General features: G+C 38.5%; 1 protein-coding gene across 1 annotated transcript in view; it reads right to left on the bottom strand.

The window, feature by feature from the left end:
• Nucleotides 1-3,993: 3,993 nt before the first annotated feature.
• Nucleotides 3,994-17,893, bottom strand: part of myom2b (myomesin 2b) — a 31,417-nt gene continuing 17,517 nt past the window's right edge. Inside the window, exons 23-40 of the mRNA XM_042421980.1 lie at nt 17,678-17,784; nt 16,552-16,596; nt 15,912-16,048; nt 15,517-15,661; nt 15,079-15,141; nt 14,595-14,662; nt 13,481-13,594; nt 13,064-13,151; nt 12,230-12,268; nt 11,143-11,248; nt 10,238-10,304; nt 9,736-9,832; nt 8,958-8,994; nt 7,594-7,616; nt 7,309-7,364; nt 7,125-7,214; nt 4,629-4,754; nt 3,994-4,229 (exon numbers count right to left, since the gene is read on the bottom strand). Of these exons, the coding sequence (XP_042277914.1) occupies nt 4,020-4,229; nt 4,629-4,754; nt 7,125-7,214; nt 7,309-7,364; nt 7,594-7,616; nt 8,958-8,994; nt 9,736-9,832; nt 10,238-10,304; nt 11,143-11,248; nt 12,230-12,268; nt 13,064-13,151; nt 13,481-13,594; nt 14,595-14,662; nt 15,079-15,141; nt 15,517-15,661; nt 15,912-16,048; nt 16,552-16,596; nt 17,678-17,784 (1,618 nt within the window). The 3' untranslated portion in view covers nt 3,994-4,019. The remainder of the gene's footprint in view (nt 4,230-4,628; nt 4,755-7,124; nt 7,215-7,308; nt 7,365-7,593; nt 7,617-8,957; nt 8,995-9,735; nt 9,833-10,237; nt 10,305-11,142; nt 11,249-12,229; nt 12,269-13,063; nt 13,152-13,480; nt 13,595-14,594; nt 14,663-15,078; nt 15,142-15,516; nt 15,662-15,911; nt 16,049-16,551; nt 16,597-17,677; nt 17,785-17,893) is intronic.

Raw genomic sequence — 17,893 nt, forward strand, 5'->3', positions numbered from 1 at the left:
AAATACCAGATGTGAACAATAAGCTGGCCTCCTTGTTAAGATGAGTCAGTTTTCACCTGAAGGAAATGCATATAATAAATAATAGGCCTATGTAAATTTAAAAACTTGTATATGTTCAGGTTGTCTCTCCTTCCTGCCTCATCTTTCAGTCTTACCATCCTCACCTCTGTCCCTGGCCTTTGCTCTTTATGTGATCAGTGACCTCTAAATCATTTATATGACCATTTGTATTACACAGGATAAACATTGCAGTAGTCAGGCTGGAGGTACAGTGGAGGATTGCTGGGCTGATTTACTCTAGATCTACTACTTGTCTGAGGGGAAATCCCAGACAGAGTTTAGACAGGGCTGCTGGTCAGCCAAGGATTTTCTGGTAGTGCAATGGTTTTACAAATTCAACCTTTACCAGCCTAATCAATGAGCAGACACATTCCAGCTGTGTTGATTATGTCAAATTTTCGATTTACAATGCAGCATGTGCAGAGATTTTCTGAGCGCTCCTGTGAGATTGGAGGTGCTGACATGGCTGATGACTCCGAAACAAGCAGGTTTATTTTCATTTATAGTAAAGTGTGTGACACACCAGTCGAGTCTGATTGTGTAGTGTGAGGATTTTTATGGCCATGAGACAAAAAGTGGAAACCAACAATGTGCACCTGATGCAATACGCTTTCAAAATAGAGGTCTGTTGCTTCAATCAACTCCTCTCACTACCTTCCACCTCACTGCTTGTGTCCCTCTCTTGTCTCTCCTGCTCGTTCCCTTTTTTCTACCCTTCATCTTTTCCTCTTTTGTCTCCCACACCTTTCCCTTCATACTCCCTCCCAGTTCTCTTTCTCTCCCTCCACATTACCTTCAACCTCCTGTCCTCTCTCATAGAGACAAGCTCTATAATTCTTTTATTACTCTTTTCTTTATTAGTTCCTCTCCTCTCTTTCCTCCTTCCCTCAATCCTCACCCTCCTTTCATATCCCTCTGCGCACCTCTCTCCTCCTCTCTCTTTAGGCAAAAATCAGTAGTAATCAATATCATCATCAGAATAATTGTTAGCATTTACCCCCACAATACAAACTGCAAATTAAAAAGTGTGTGTGTGTGTCTGTGTATGTGCATGTACATATGTGTGTGTGTTATAGCAGTATTTTAAAATGTGCCTGTGTGTCAGTGCACACCCAAAAATGTCTCTGCTCCTAGTTTATCTCATTGTTTGAACAGCGCTGCTTTAATTAGGACGGGCCTGTCTATCCATGTGTGTGCATATGTGTGAGCAAGTCTGTGCATGTGCCTAAAACTGAAGAAGAGTGTCTGTATGTGTGTGCATGTTACCATAGTGCCCCCGTGTGGAGGACTGTAGAAGAGCATACATCTTTCTCTCAACACACACGCATACACACACAGTCACACACTCCAATGACACGGTGTTATATTTGGAAACACAATTTCATGCTATCAGTACTGGCTAGCTATTCCATTTAGATAGCAGCTGTCTATATGTGTGTGTGTGTGTGTGTGTGTGTGTACATGGCTGTGTGTGTGCATGTGTGCTTATGCGTGTGGTGGTGTGTATGCATCTGTTTGTGTGTCAGATGAGTCCTTTTCCAAGTTTATTGAAATTAAAAGTTAGTTGTCATGGCAACATTTGGATTCTCAGTAATTATGTTGATTAAAAATGTGAAAATTAATGAAAAAGTCAGGAAAATGATCTCACAGCAGATGATCAGTGAAACATCAAAATGATTCAGATCTCTGTCTCTCTCCCTCTCATTCTCTCTAAACATACAAGTCTTGTTCTCTTCCTGTCTTTCTCTGTCACACTTCAGAAGTCCTTTATTGCCACGAAACACTGAATTATCTACATTCGTCTCTCTCTCACACATACTTTGTCTCAGTGTGTCTTTCCCTTCTTTTCACACTTAGACACTCCATTTATGACATGTTGAGATCTGTCTTCATGTCCCAAAAAGACAGCAACAATAGCAAAATAACTTAACAAACAACTACACACACACACGGCACCCCTCACACTTTATCCCTCTCCTTTTCATTCAATCACTCAACTCATTCTCACCTTGTTAACTAGCATGACAAGACTTGTCTCGTACTGCCGCGGCACTCTCAGCACCAACAAAAGTAACACAAAACAACAGTAACCTCGCAGTCTGACTTTCTTTCTTTCAGTTTCTCCATTACTCCAGCTCCCTCGCTCACTCAATCCGTCTCTGGTTCTCTGACAGAATGAATAAACAGGCTCAGCAAAGTGTAATCTCTTTTCTTTTATTAGCAACAGCAAACACAGAAACAATGAATTTACCCTCCTCCCCTCCCTCTTTCCTCTCCGTCTGCTCTCCTCTCATCAGCTTTAATGAACCACAAATCTCATCAGCCATCTTTTCATCAGCTCTGCCATCACTACTTCCTGCGCTTGGGCACAAGCCTTTCAACCCGCCGTCTTATAGCATGTGTGTTTCTGCTATTGGCTGATGACCAGGAGGACTGTAGATTATTGATATTTGGCTGTAAGGTAGAATGCATATAGATTTTCCCCAAATATTTTTCGTGCTAACAGTTGGAGTCAATATTAAGCAGAATTTGGTTATGACAGTTTGCTGTGGCGGCAGTGTCAGTGTGACAGCCCTGCTCCACAGCTCTGGTTTACTAAGTAGTGATTCACTGCTAGCTGATCTTCAGCATCATCAGTATGTCACTGTGGTGCTATATTTGCAGCCATCAGTTGGCAGTGTTGAAGAGGTGGCAGCCTAATGATGGCTTTGACCAATTTCTCTCTGTACCTGTGTTAATATGTTCTTTGTGAAAGTTAGCATTATTTTTTAAGGACAGTAAAAACTACATAGCGTGGATGTTCATCTTCTTGGATGTAGTGGTGATACTGAGGCTGTGAGACACATTCAAGACTTATGCATCAACATCCTGCAGGAACCATTATATGACAGAGATTTTCTGAAACATGTAAATTAAATCCTTCATGTATAAAACACGTTTCATGACTGTGAGACTGAGCCAAGCCATTGATCATATGCAAAGCCGCCCCTCCCTATAGGCAGAGTTGGCACACCTCTCTCCATACGGCCACGGCTTGGCTTGGCCCCATCTTCAAAGAGTGGTGGTAGTAGTGTTTCTGTGTTTGAGGAGGAATTAAGAAATTTCTCATTAAGGCAAACATATATATTTGCAAACCATCAAAAGTACAGACATGAGAAACATGTTTTTTTTATTTGAATACTGATGAGATCATATCAAAGCGATTGTTCCTAAATTACAAAACTATTGATATGACATAGTTGAACTTGTTTTAGGACAGTGAATAAAGATCAAGCATTCTAAGCAGATGTCTCCGTAGTGGTGAACACTATGCTCTGTCCATCCATCCTTTTCCTACCGCTTATCCAGCACTAAAAACTATGCTCTGTATTGTGTCTCTTTAATCATATGATGTGTTCATCACTGATTTTTAAATACCTTTAGTTTAGTCAGATTCACATTAGACTGATAATTATTATTTACTGTGGATTTTGATAACATTTATATACATGGCTGTCCTGGAAGTACACTTACTCACTCAATATCTCTGCCTCACTTACAGAACATTACAGTGTTAATTAAAACAGATTTCATTCATTTTCCAGCAATAGTTTTATTCCAGTTTCATTTCATTTCAACGCAACTCATTTCCAGTTCAGTCATGTTCAGATATGAATTAGTTATATATTTGAATCATTTAATGTATTTGTGTTTTCATAAAATGATCTCACACAGGTACAGTTAATTTTTTTTTTCATTTTTTAATTTATTTGCTTTCTATCACAGTTATGAGAATTATTTTAGTTATTAGGATTTTTCCAACTCTCTTATTTAAGGTCAAATGTGTTAGCACCATTTCATTTAATAGTATAATATTTGTCCAGATAGAAGATACCAATGAAAGCTTCTAAACTATGGGTGGTCTACATGTTCACCAGTGTCTGAATATGTTTCTTCCTCTGTTATAACTGCTCTGCTTTTTACTTCCTCCTAGTGGGAGTGGGGCTCTTCACTCCTCTTCCTGGAGCTGCCTTCGGGGGGGCGGGGCTAGGAGAAGAGGGGGCAGGGCTAGGAGCAGCATGGGCCTTGGGTTGAGGGATCTCAATGGGGAGTTTGGGAGGGATGATTGTTTTAGGGGTCAGAGTTGGTTTCGCCTCAGGAATTTTCTCTCCATGGCGGTAGACACTGACCTGGAGGGTGACAGAGAAAGATTCAGACATCATTTTAATATTATTTCATTTATCATACATACATTTACTCCACTGTATGTAGGTATGACAATAAAAAGAAGAGAAGACGTTCTTGCAAAATTGTGCATTTAAACACATAATTTTGAGCTTTAAGTAAAGATTGTTCTACGTCAGTATTTTGCAGTATTTTCCATGTTGAAACTCAAATCGGGGTCAGACAAAAGTCACAAAGTCATATATCAGCTCTGTAACAGCTCTGAGCTACATACAAATGTGATCACAAAAATATCTCACTGTTAGGCCCCAGTGAAAAAACACGATTTGTACCACAGATGGCCGAGAAGTTTTCATGGCTTTGAGTAAATCCAGTCATTTGTGGTACACAGCAGTGACACTCACCACTATATCCACAGACTCCCCTCCGTATTTGTTCTGGACAATCATGGTATATCTGCCAGAATCCTCCATGGAAACACCTTTGATCGTCAGACTGGCAAACCTGCCCTGATCCAGGGAGACCACGTACTGAAAAAATGAAATTAAAAGTTAAATAAGTGTGAAAGGCAGCATGGGGAGTTTAGCATGATTTAACATTTAAAAGGCCTGTCACTTAAAGTTTTATTTAAACATTGATTTATCTTTTAGTCAAAGCAGCAGCATGAGCTTTGATTACCACTTCTTGTTAACAAAAATTGAGCATTGCTAGATGGGCTTGCTCAACACAGGAACCAACGTCCTATTCTATTTTATTTTATTCGATTCCACTGAGCCTTGTCAGCTTACCAATGTTGACACAGATGGGAGGGAAATAAAAAAAACCCCCACAAAAAAACAGAATATGACGAAATTAAATGATGATACAAATAAAACTATATTCCATCTTTACTTCTTGAAAACACAAAACACAAAATCTATGTTTTATTTATGTTTAAGCCACCTGAGACTAGATAGAGTACTTTTTTTCTTACATGTACAATGTGATTAGTGAGAGAAAATACAGTAGCCTATTTTAATTTCCCTCTCTCATACCTGCCCACTCATTTGCAAGGTCTGGACATTTGTTAATTTTTATGGAGTGGCTCTAAAACAGTAGCAGTGTAATTACATTCCTATTAAGAGAAACAATTGCCTTTTTCATTTTGAGAAATTAAAAAACTCTGGCCTAAAAATCAAATAGACCTGGCCATACATGCCATATTTTCAGTTAATGGCCTTTTTATAATTAACATGTTTTATGGTTTTGGATAATTGCATTCATTTATTAGACATAACCTAGGTTCATTTGTGGGTGATGTTGTAGAAATCTTGAGCTTGCTGTTTCATAAACACCGGGAGATTTGGATGTCTTGAAAAAGATTTATTGGCAACTTGATCAACCAAGGAGACATTGGGATAAGTGCACAGAGTGGACACTGAGGTGAATACCCCAAAGTCTGAAGGAGAGCCCTCAGCAATGCTTAGTTATGCTTTAGTTAGAACTTCCAATAAGGATTTGTTAACCACACGTCCTTGGCTCTAGACAAAACATAACTAAACCTTGCCATAAGATTGTTTGCTTCAGTGCCAAGGTTCTCGTGGCAATGGCCACGAAGACAGATAAGCTTGACTGGGGAGAGGACAGCCGTCTGCTCCTCCCTGCTTGCTTGGTTTAAGGTGTATTCATATATAATATACATGAAAATTCCTTCACAGATGAGTCTTGTTAAGCTACTCTTTCCTTAATTTGACTCATAATATTAAGTGATTATAGGATTTATGGTGGTACTGGTGCACAGTACAGTACACAGGTACAGCTCATACTTAGTGACAAAATGTTTACTTTACCTTTACCTTCTGGTATTCACCACCTGCTCCAACATACTTATACTCTGAGTTTCAGTGCAATATTCTCTGGATCTGTGTACCTGGATCTGTGTCCAAACTTTTGACTGGTACTGTATTTCTGCTTGTTTTTCTGTTAATAGCTTCAATAGCCTCTGTGGTAACTTTGTAGGGGAGAGACTCTCCTGAGGTTTGGAAAACAGATCACCAAGGACGTCAGTTCTTGTTATAGACAGATTATTAGCAGGTGAGGGAATGAATAAAGAAGAGGGCAGACTTCAACACATACTGTATTCCTCCTGGACTGGGGTTTTCTCAAACTTAAATCTTCAAAGCCATTAGGAGCGGCATGGTGCTGAAGCTGTTGAAAGAGCCTCTACTGACTGGGGACAGACTGTAGACTTATACTGGTTGGCAAGTAGGTCAATGAGTTATGAGAAGTAGATTTGTTCCTTGCCAATCCAGGAGTGTGCTGATAATATTGACCTCACCTAAAGTATGTAGATCCCCCCAGTGAGGGATTATAAGTCGTGCTGAAAGTCTCCCCCAAAAGCAGGTAGGCCCTTTGTTTCCCTTAATCCTGATCACCTCGGTGGGACATATGGAGGCTGTATAGAGACTTCCAGCAGTGCAATCAGTCATTTTCCAACAGGGAACTAAAGTGTATCAATAGGGATCTTCTCTATTTCTCAAGTTTCAATTTTGTGTACAGATTGAAAATGAATTGATCCCATACACTACTCAGACAATACTATCATAAATTTATATAAGTTTACATATAATGTTAAAGATCTAATTCCTTATTCAGGCTAATGTCACTGAGCCATTATTGTATTTCACAGTACAGATTCTGCCCTTTAAGATACTATCTATATGAATCCAAAGAGTGTGCTGAAGATTCAAACACAATCAAAGCCACCAGGAGTAACAAAACCAGTAGACACATACTGATTTCTATGGTATCACCAGACAAGTTAATAGAAACATGCTATCTCAATTCTGTCTGCTTAATAAGGTAATTAATCATGAGACAGGAAGGAGGGGGTTTGGTTTGCGGGTTGCAGAAGTTTTTACCTGATCATCAGGTTCGACCTCTGCTCCATTCTTCAGCCATGAGACTTGAGCCCTGGGATCTCCACACACTGTACATGTTAAACTCAGGGTCTATAGGAGGCATAAAGATTACTTCTTAGACAAACATGTACACATTTACTGTACAGAGACAGAAATCCCACAATCACACATACTCAGACATTACCTTCTTTTCCATAATGGTGACCACATCAGGCAGTCCTCCCACCACCTTACCACGGTCTGAAAAAAAAACATTATTAATTGTGCAGTATCATTGTGCATTATCTCCTTATTGCTTTTTGCAGTCATGGTGGACTTTGTGCCTTAATTTTCTGTAACACAACTAAACAACCAGTAGCTTTATTCATTGTGAGAAAATACCTGAACACTGATAACTTTTAAACAGCAATATATGGGGGAAAAGTAACTATTGTATAAAGAAACATGGAGAATGGAAGGATGCACTCACTCCTTTCAGCATAGGCCTCAGCCCTGAAACACACAGGAAGAAACGTTAGAATTATTTCTCTCTCTCATAGTGGTACTATATTAATCATATAAAATATAAATGTACACTGTAACCTAAATATGAACCTTTCAGTGTAAATTTGTCTCTCAAAATAAAGAATTCAACAAATAATAATACTTGTAATTCTACCAAATGCAACTAGTAGTACAACCAGGTTTGCTTAATGGTCTGTTTCATTACCTGGCTCTGCTCACTGTCCACACACATAATATCTCCTCCATTTTTAGGTTAGTTACAGTGGTCAGATGGATTGCCACAAGATATTCTGGGTTGAGAGCCAAGCCACAATTATACTGTAGTTTACTCTGCGACTATAGTGAATTTTTCCATTTGAAAAATGATACTGCTTTGTAATAACCAGGTGAGGACTGTCGTAGCAGCATGGAGGACCAGAGGTCAGCCACAGGACCAGATGGTTCAGGGAACTCTGCTCTCCTCTTGGCATGTTGATGCTCAATCAAAAGGGCAACAGGGTGTCATTTGTTTCAATGTGTTGCTAAAATCTTGTGCTTAAATGTCTCTTTTTGAATGTTAATTAGAAAAGGGATTTGGATGGCTTCCATTCTGCATGCAGTGTTTATAATTTGGACTTTGAATCGATTTTTCTAAATGGGTTTGCAAAATTCAGTGTGTAGGGTTTCGCTTTGGCCCAATTAGTCAAAGGACCCCAAAGGATCTGTGCTACCTGAATGCCTGTATTTTAAACATAGATTTCTGATATTATAGTATACTGAAAATTTGGGTTCTGAAAATTTAAATTGTTTGACTTAAAGGTAGAGAAAGAACTTTAATCAGCTCTGTTTTCTTTATACTGCTTATTCTGAACATTTCAAAAGTAGCAGTTCAGTCTGCCTGTTGAACTCTGTTGACGCAGCAGTGGCAGTGTTCGCAAACAGTACAGTAAAACAGCATCAAAGAGGTTAGATCAAAAAAAGTGAGCAGTGCATTGACAGTTTAAATTGATGGCATTATTGGAAGGGTGTGCAGGACATGCATGGTGCATGCTACATGAATGTTGTTATCAGTAGAGTATTGTGTGTGTGTAGAAGTTCAACTCAAGTTGCTTGTTTGAAATTGTCTACTGACTTTTTATTCTATTTATTCGCTAAGCAATTTAATATCTTAGATGTTATCTTCAGGAATTAAATTAAGTCATAATCAATGTGTCAACATATCATATAGAGTTAGAGTATAGATAGAGTGAACTTTGTCCTTTGAATTTATCAAAATAAAAAGAAATAATAATAATAATGATAATGCAGTAATGCAGTGCACGGGTAAAGAATCAGATTTGAGAGTCTTACTTGAGTTTCTGGAACTCAACGAAGGCCTTCTCATATACTGTAAAAGACAAAAACAGAATTTCACTGCCACTGTTCACAACATTAATTCAAGGTCAAGGTCACTTTTATTCGTCTGGCATAAAGGGAATTGCTGCAACAACAATTCCTTAATCCACCATTTCAGTTTAAAAACATTCAACCCTGGCCTAAAAGGTGGCTGTAAGAAGGTGTGTCTTGCTTACTCCTTCATGAACAAATGCAGCAGTGCCCAGTTTCAATGAATGTCAGTTTAACATATTCTGGTGAAATGTATGGTTATACTAAAATGGCTCAATGCACTACTTCTGACGTAGCTTCTGAACTTGAGGATGAAAATAATGGAACATGGAAACAATGCACGTATAAATATTTGCATGTTTGTGTCCATATGGATGGACAGAGGAGAAGTTGATTATTTGCTACAGGAGTGGTTTAAGAAGTTTTTGTGGACATTTTGATACATTTTCCACATGAAAACTTGATACAATTGGAAACTGTTGTAACTGACATGAATTCAAGCTGACCACAGCAGTAATTGTCCGTAAAAGAGCAAATTGCAACTTTCTACAGCTCAAATACTGATACTCAAAACATAGGTTTTGAGTGGATTGTTACTTTAAAGTCTTAAACTGCAAATTGAAGCCAAGAGCTCAATGAAAACAAATGACTGTGTTGTTTCTAATACCCTTTTTTACTGTAACATCAATAAAAAGAGTGAGAATAAGCAAAAGACAGAGAGAGACAGACAAGGTCTACTGACCGTCACCACTGAGGTCCAGTGAGCGTTTATGTGAGTCTTCAGGGTCTGTGATCACGATGGAGTACACTCCTTTATCCTTCTCTGTTGGCTCAATCACCTGTAATTAAATCAGCTAATTAACCAATCTGTCATGCAACCAACAAACCCATCAATTTACCAGTGTCCAGCTGTTTATTTATGCCTGTATGTCTGTAATTAATGGTTTAAGAAATGTCAATTTATCTGCAAGGTAATTACAATTATGATTCTCAAAAGTAAAAAGAAGATACACTGTTTAATTAATGAATGTTAATGAATTCAAAATGTTTGAGGATTTTATTCATTAGCTACCCATTCTAAAAGGTGAGATTATCTTTTTAATTTATCTCAAAGTTGCCCTGGTGTCATCTCTTCAAAGGCACTCCGATGACTTTTTAAGCCCTGCTGATGGGCAACATTGCCGCTGCATGACATGCTTTATTGTCCAATAAACTACCCACATATGATCCATCATATGTAATACCTCCATTGTTGCCATAGCAGGGGTTCCTCCAATCACAACCTTGTCACTGTGGGAGAGTTTAGTCTCACTGAGGAGAGAAGAGGAGAGGAGAGGAAAGAGGTTAGTGTGTGTGTGTGTGTGTGTGAGTATATGTGTGTGTGTGTGTGAGTGTGTGTGTGTGTAGAGTTTCTATGCGAGTGGGTGAAGCCTGTTTCAGAGGTAATGGAAAATCATGTTTACATGCCTGCCTAATGTTACGCCTAGGGATACCAATTTCTCTCTTTTTGCTATCTGTCGCTCTCACACACGCTCATAGAAAGGATGAGGAGAGGTTAAAAATCTAATCTCCATAATTTTTGTTCTTTGAATAATTGAATAACAGAAAAGCCTCTACTACCTCCTGTCATCTTTCTCTTGTTCTTCTTCTTTCTTTCTTTTTAGCATTTTTTTATTCCTTCCTTTCCTCCACTCTCTCTCTCTCTGTTTTCCCCTCCTTTCACGTTTTATAATCTCTAGGGTACGATGGAGTGCTTTTAAGTGCAGAAAAACCTTGCTTCTTCATAAGAAATGATAGGGGGGTGATTTTTGTCACAAAACAGGGCAATTTTATTGCAATAACCAGGAAAATGAAAACACTTGCCAACAGCTATCACAAGTTTTATTATGTGGCTTATTGTTTTTGCCACTCCTGGTGGTTTAACTTGAGAGAAAAGCAAAACAATGCGTTTGCGGTCAGCATGCTTATAGGCAGACTTAAAAGAACCCTCATAGTCCCTCTAAAACCCCTACAAATACTAGAATTAATTTTTCACTTTTACTGTAGTAGTAGTAGTAGTAGTTGTTATTGTTTTTGGAGAAGTAGTAGTGTTCTTAGTGGTAATAGTATTAGTATTATTAGTGTTAGTATTATAAATGTATCTCCTTACCCATGATACCAAGTGATGTTCATCTCGGAGGTGTAATACTTCATGTGACACTGCAACTGAATGCCTGTTGCTGTGCAGTGAATCACCAGCTCTGCTGCACTGGCTCCTAGAGGAGGTGATGGAGGTGACAGAGGTTGTTGAGGGCATATTTAAAATCACCTGGTCTATCTCTGCTGTGACAGCTACAGTATGCACTTTTTCTCAGAATTAATCAAATAAAATCAAACTTCCATCTGCAGTCATTTGTAGGGTTGATTTTAAGACTTCCCTTTATATGTTACTTTATTCAGGTTGGAAAGCAAAATCATATTATTGGAGAAGAGTTCAGATTTTTAGAGTCGTGACTTTTTGTGTGCTTCATTCAAAAAAAATGCTTCAACCATCAGAGGTTTTTAATTACTTTTCTTTTTAAAGCCTTTTACAAAAGGGAGTTTTACACTTCTGTATGTCTGTATGGGACTTTGCTCGCTGCACATTACAAGTGTACAAATGTGTCATCCACCTGGTGACATCACCATGGTTTCCCATTATCACAGTAATGAACCCTCTTCTCCTCTGCAACCACTGCTGTAACAGTTGCTGCAGAACTGTCAAGTGACTGTCTCTTAAAATAGGAGTAAGATGCTCCTCCACACTGTCACTGTGACAGCGCAGTGGAATTTTAAAGTGATTTCACCACATGATGGCATGATGGCCAAATGCTTCCAGCATGACAACTTCTGCCACATGCTGATAAGTGTGTGTGTGTGTGTGTGTGTATCAGTGGAGTTTTAAAACAGAAATGTATCAGCCTGCTGATGGAGCTACGAAATGTTTTATCACTGTGGTGTGATTGTGCCACGTTAAATTTAGATGATTTGCACTTCATCCCTTCAGTGGGTTGAGGGTGGTGGTGGTGATGTTTAGCACTGTTTGTAATATGGATATCTGTTAGTGAGCTAATTGATGTGTGTTATGTGTATATACCTCTGTGTGTGTGTGTGTGTGTGTGTGTGTGTGCTCGCGCGCGTGCGTGCGTGCATGCACGTGTGTGTGTGTGTGTGTGTGTGTGTATGTGTGTATGTGTGTGTAGAAGGTAGATACCTACCAGCCAGATGGTTGATCTTTTCTATTGCTTCTTCAAACACTAGAGAAGATGAGGCAGAGAAATATAGGGTCAGTGAAAGAACCCGGAGGACAAAAAAAGCCACAATGCTGCCCTCTGGTGGCTGCATTCAAGGCTCAGTAAGGCTTGGTTTAAATTAATTGTGTTTCTTAGCACTTATGTGTCTGGGTATTTGCTACCCCTCATTTAAAGAGTTACAGGGTATTTGGGAGAAGGTGTCTCCAGACCCTGTGACTCGGTATCTTGGGTGCCATTACTAAAGCAATTACTTGAATATTTCTGTTAAATTGTGGTGTCACATCTTAGATAAAATGGTAAAAATGCATGAAGAGTTGTGTCTTTCAGCTAATCTCTCCTCAAGGACTGATTAAATACTTACTAACTTCAAATACAGAGAGGATAAAATATTATCTGAAAAGGTCAGTAATGCTCAGTGCTGCCATCAAAATGCATAAAGAAGTAGCTTAAGTTTATTTCACACAAAGTTTTGTAGGGGGAAAAAGTGGATTTTCTTAGGAACAAATACAGCCAGCAGGTTAACAAGCTGCCACATGGCTAGAACTATTTTTAAACAATAGTTAGAGAAATAAAGGTTAGGGTTAACCATGCACAGATGCTGTATACTGTACATTTTTATCATATTTTTTTCCTGTCTTACACTTTTTAATGAGCATCAAGCTTTGTCTCAGTTTATATTTTTAATTTGTAGATTATTATTCACTCTTGCCCAGTTAGACAACCAGCCAGCCAGCCAGTGAATTACTCCCCTAATTAATCATTCAGATAAGTTAGTAAAGAAAAATACAGTATGTTTACCTTTTCCGGAGATGTCAATTTGGCTCATATCTTTTCCTCTGTCATCACTGATGGTGGCCTTATAAATTCCTGCTGTTTTCAGTGAAAACTGGAGAAGAAAGAAAGCAGTTAACACATAAAATAGCATAGGGAACAATGGGAGAGCATTTTTGTTGAACTCTGAATGTGAATACATTCTGAAGACTTCTTATTTTTGAACAAAGTGTCTTTGTTGTAGGTGCTTAGAGATATACTAAACTGTGTAACATGGCATCAATTTTGTAAATTACTAAATTATTTAACAAAATATTGGATGCATGTCTGTACATAGAATAGCCACTGCACCACACTATATGATTATATGTGCAATTATAACCATGCATAGTAGTAATAGTATTGTACACAGTTTTATAGCATTCAATATCAAAATGCAATTACCAATTTAATTGGCAGTTTACAGACTCCTGCTCCGAGGTCAGGCTTCACATCAGGGATGATCTCTGTGTCTTCTCTATACCAGTGGAACTCTGACTCCTTCTTCAAGTTAGCAACCTGCAATGAAAAACATAATCATGCATATTATTAAAGCATTCAGTATAATTATCGTTAACAAGGAAGGAAGGTTTTAGCTGTTTTTTTATATATAACTTCTATAGAGCAGATCATCAAATCCTAATGGCACCGAATAGTCACAGGTGGACTCAACCCAAAAACTGCCTTTAAAGGTCACTTATCAGTCCCCAGTTTAGATGTGGTGCTCCTCATCTTCCATCAGGGCTATTTAACGCTTGAAGTGCAACATTTCCATTCAAAATGTTTTGCACTATTATAAATACATGTTAGTTCCACCTTATAGAAACCTGTTAGAAATGCCATTATTGCTGCATACCTCTGATTTTATAACTCATTACAAGATGCAAATCCAACACGTCAGTGATGTGTCTAAAGGTCAGTTTATGTAGTGGTTCATTACGACTAAGAGATACCTCATATCTGCACTTTGGGCAGTTACACTCACCCTATCTCCTGGATAAAAAAGCCACTCTGTCCCCCAAGATAACCATGGCCTGTAGTATGTTGTTGGAATTTTAATGTTAAGGAATATATTGTACCCTAACTAATCACTGACACTTAACTACATATAGAGCCTATTTATGCAAAATGGCTGATGCTTGAAAAGCAGCTTTTGTCTGCTTTGTACAGTTGCTCAACATTCATCTACTACATACATTTGTTGTGTTTCTACATTATTCAAAATGCACTTATTTGGGCCAAACTGACAAACAGATAAAACAGACATCTGCTTCAGATTTTCTCAAGGGATATGAACAATACTTTAATTTCAAAATTGTTTTAATTATATGCTGCATGCTTACAAAGCCAAGACAAAATCCTGACCGTGTAATTCTGGCTATTCTCAGTTTGGACCTTATCATTACACAGCATTGTCACATCCTGCACTCACTCTCTGTAGAATGACTAATCAGCTATCCAGCCTTCTGTTTATTTGGAGTGTAAATATTCAATAATTATTGAGTTTGGCTGTGTTTACCTTGCAAACCAGAGTAACAGAGCAGTCATCTCCGACGTGAAGGGACAGGAATTCACTGAAGTGAGGACCTGTGGTGGATAGAGACGGGAGAGAAAAGCCCAGGGAAAAGACATAGGCTTAAAATAAATTACTTGTGGGCCTTTATTATATAAACTCCACTAACTTCCTCATGCATAAATCAAGTATGGCTTTAAAACTTTTAATGCAAAATACTACTGTGGTGTGGATTTTTTACTCACACCTACAGGACTCAATAAATATCTTAATTTGGAACTCATTTCATAGTGAGCCATTTGAAATGGGTCTATGAAATGGGTCTGTGTTGAGTTTTTGGGTTCCACCTCCCAGTTTGAGTAATGATGTTCTGCTTCATTCCTGTATTCTCATTGATTAAAATCTCGCAACATAGTTTTCTGCTGGTCTCAGACTTAGTAGAGTAAAGCTCATACAAGCTTAAAAATGGGTGATGTTTTGTGTTCCTTACCCTCCTTGACTCTGATGTACTCTCTCCTCTGGTAGTCAGCCTCAGCCAGCGCTGCCTTGAAAGCTGTGTGCACATACAGATGCACATAAACAGAGAATAATTAAAAGATCAAAGGGTTGCCAGTCGTCGCTATAGATTCTTTCAGTGGATTAGCTAGCTAATGGCCTCCTGTATGAGAGTGGAATCATAATTTATGAAATCAAGCATCTATGTTTGAACTGAGTGTCCTTCATGCATTAGTGCTTTAACTGACAATGGCACGTACCATTGCACACTAGACTAACCAATCTACAGCAGCAGCTACATAAATAGACGTATATGGACACACTTTCTCATCCAAGTAAATAGGAACGTGTGTCTAAAATTTTTACTGGTAATTTGTATACAGTATAGTGTCAGTATTCAGGCTGGGGCTCAGTCAGACCTGGCCTCTCTTACCATCTCCAATCAGAACCAGTGAGCTCTGTGCTATGCCTCCTCCATCTGTGATCTGGAAGGTAAACGTCCCTTCATCGTCCTCAGTAAAGTGGTCCATAATATACTCAATGACACCTGTAGACTCGTCATGACCCATCTTGTTGGGCTGCATAGAGACAATTTGGCAGGCCAACAGTTAGAGTTGAAGTACACCTTTTTCATGCTATAGAATGTCATCATACACTTGTAGATAGGCTTTGTTAATACAGATACTGCTTTACTGTGATTATTATAGTTATGATGTTGTAAGATACAGCTGACTGAATCATTATCAATATACATCGTAGACAGCTTGAAGGCAGAAACCATTTTTCAATATTTAGTCTCGCTGTCCATAAAACTATAGTATATCTTACATCAGCTCCAGACAGTTCCTTGTTGTTGGCAAAGAATTTGTAGGTGACATTGGAAGAAATCTCCTCTGCCTGCAGCCAGAACCTCATTCTGCCTCTCTCCAAAATCTTATAGGCCAACTCTGACTTCAGTGGGATGACTAGAGGTAAGAAGCAGAGAGAAGGGTTCAAAAACATCATTAAATTTTACTAATTACTTATTCAAATTGTTCTTACTTTATTTGGGGGAGGAGAGGAGAGGAGAGGAGAGGAGAGGAGAGGAGAGGAGAGGAGAGAGGAGAGGAGAGGAGAGGAGAGGAGAGGAGAGAGGAGAGGAGAGGAGAGGAGAGGAGAGGAGAGGAGAGGAGAAAAAGGGCAAGAGTCAGATGGGAAGCAAAAGAACAGGAGTGGTGAATAGTGGTTAAGCAGGTGATGCAAAAGCAGGTAAGATGTTTTTTTGGATCAAATAAAAAGAGAAATATGCTCAAAGGGTTCAAAGAGAGTCATAACAAAGGAAAGCAATGGCGCGGAAAAGAGAAACAGAAAAATAGAGTAGGTAAGACAGATTAAAGACGAAGCACAGAAAAAGTGTAAAGGAAGAGAGATTAAAAGGGGCAAAGAGAGAGATTATGAGAGATCGAAAGAGTCAGCCAGAGGTACCTACTTGGGTGTCTGATATCAAAGCTGAGTGCCAGCATCTTTTCCAACTCTGAAACACAGAGACAACTTATTGAAATCATTCAGCTGTGGGCACGAACAAGTAATTAAAATACATGCTAAACTTTATACATAAATGTAATATATTCACTCACACATGACAGGGTGCTTCAAGTAATAAAGCTATGTGGAGATGGACAAGTCAGTACTTTAAGTGAACAAGAATGAGGCAGATAAACATGAAAAATTCAAGTGAATAATGTATAGCCACAGGGAAGACGATACATTGTGGCTCTGTGTTTTTCAAAGCCTGAAACTAGAATCAAAGGTCCATTCTGAAACTCCTCTAAACAAACTGCATTAAGAGTTAGTAATTCATATTAACAGAGGCTTCCCAACTAGCTGTGATCTAAGTGGAATAAATGGAACCATGTAAGCTTGCAGGTTATTGTAAATTAGGCTGAAAAAAACTGTAGGCCAAATGGGAAGCAATCAGTGTAAGGCACACTGAATAACATATTATAGCCTGGTAGCATAGTGGTGCAATAGCAAGAAAAATATTGTGTAAACTTTTGGACAGAAAGCCCTTGCTATGAAGATGTGTTGTTAAAACACAAACACTGCCCCAAGCTTGGGGAAATAATGTGAGCAGTGTGCCCTGCTATTATTCATCAGATGTGTAATGAAATCATTTCTTGCCTACATGCCAGTGTGGTCATTTTTAAGCAGTCTCATTGCTTTCATCTTTATTTCATCCACACGGCGCCTCAGTTCTCCAATACATATTTTCCTTTTGAATTTTATTTAAGTCCTTGAACAACTGGATGTTGCAGTACAGCTGCTCAATCTTTCATGATCAAGATCTGAAAGACATTTGGATGTTACTGCTTTTAACATATGAATGAAACAAATGTCTAATGTAATGTAAATGCTGACAAGATGAACAAGATAAATATTCAAATGATTCAAATGATATGTGTGTGAACTGAAATGAGATGTAATAAGATTGCATTAGTTTCAGTTACAGAGTGAATTTTAAATCAGTTATTGGTATCAGATTTTTGTATATTTTGGGGTTTGGCTAGTTGGCTGAACACCAGAGCCACACATAGACAGTGATAGATAAAGCGTACCTTCAGAAGAGATTGAATAGCTGGATGAAACTCCTGCTGTGTTGGAGACGGCAACAGAGAACGTCCCAAAGTCTTCTTTATCTGGGTTCTTAAAGATCAGCTTAGAACTACAATACAGGGCATGAAAGAGACACAGACAGACAGATAAAAACAGAGAGATGTTTCACATTTAAGATTTCAAAATGCATTTTTTACAGTTTGTATGTGCAAACACAA

This window comes from Thunnus maccoyii, chromosome 1 (genome assembly GCF_910596095.1).
Source record: "Thunnus maccoyii chromosome 1, fThuMac1.1, whole genome shotgun sequence".
NCBI lineage: Eukaryota > Metazoa > Chordata > Actinopteri > Scombriformes > Scombridae > Thunnus > Thunnus maccoyii.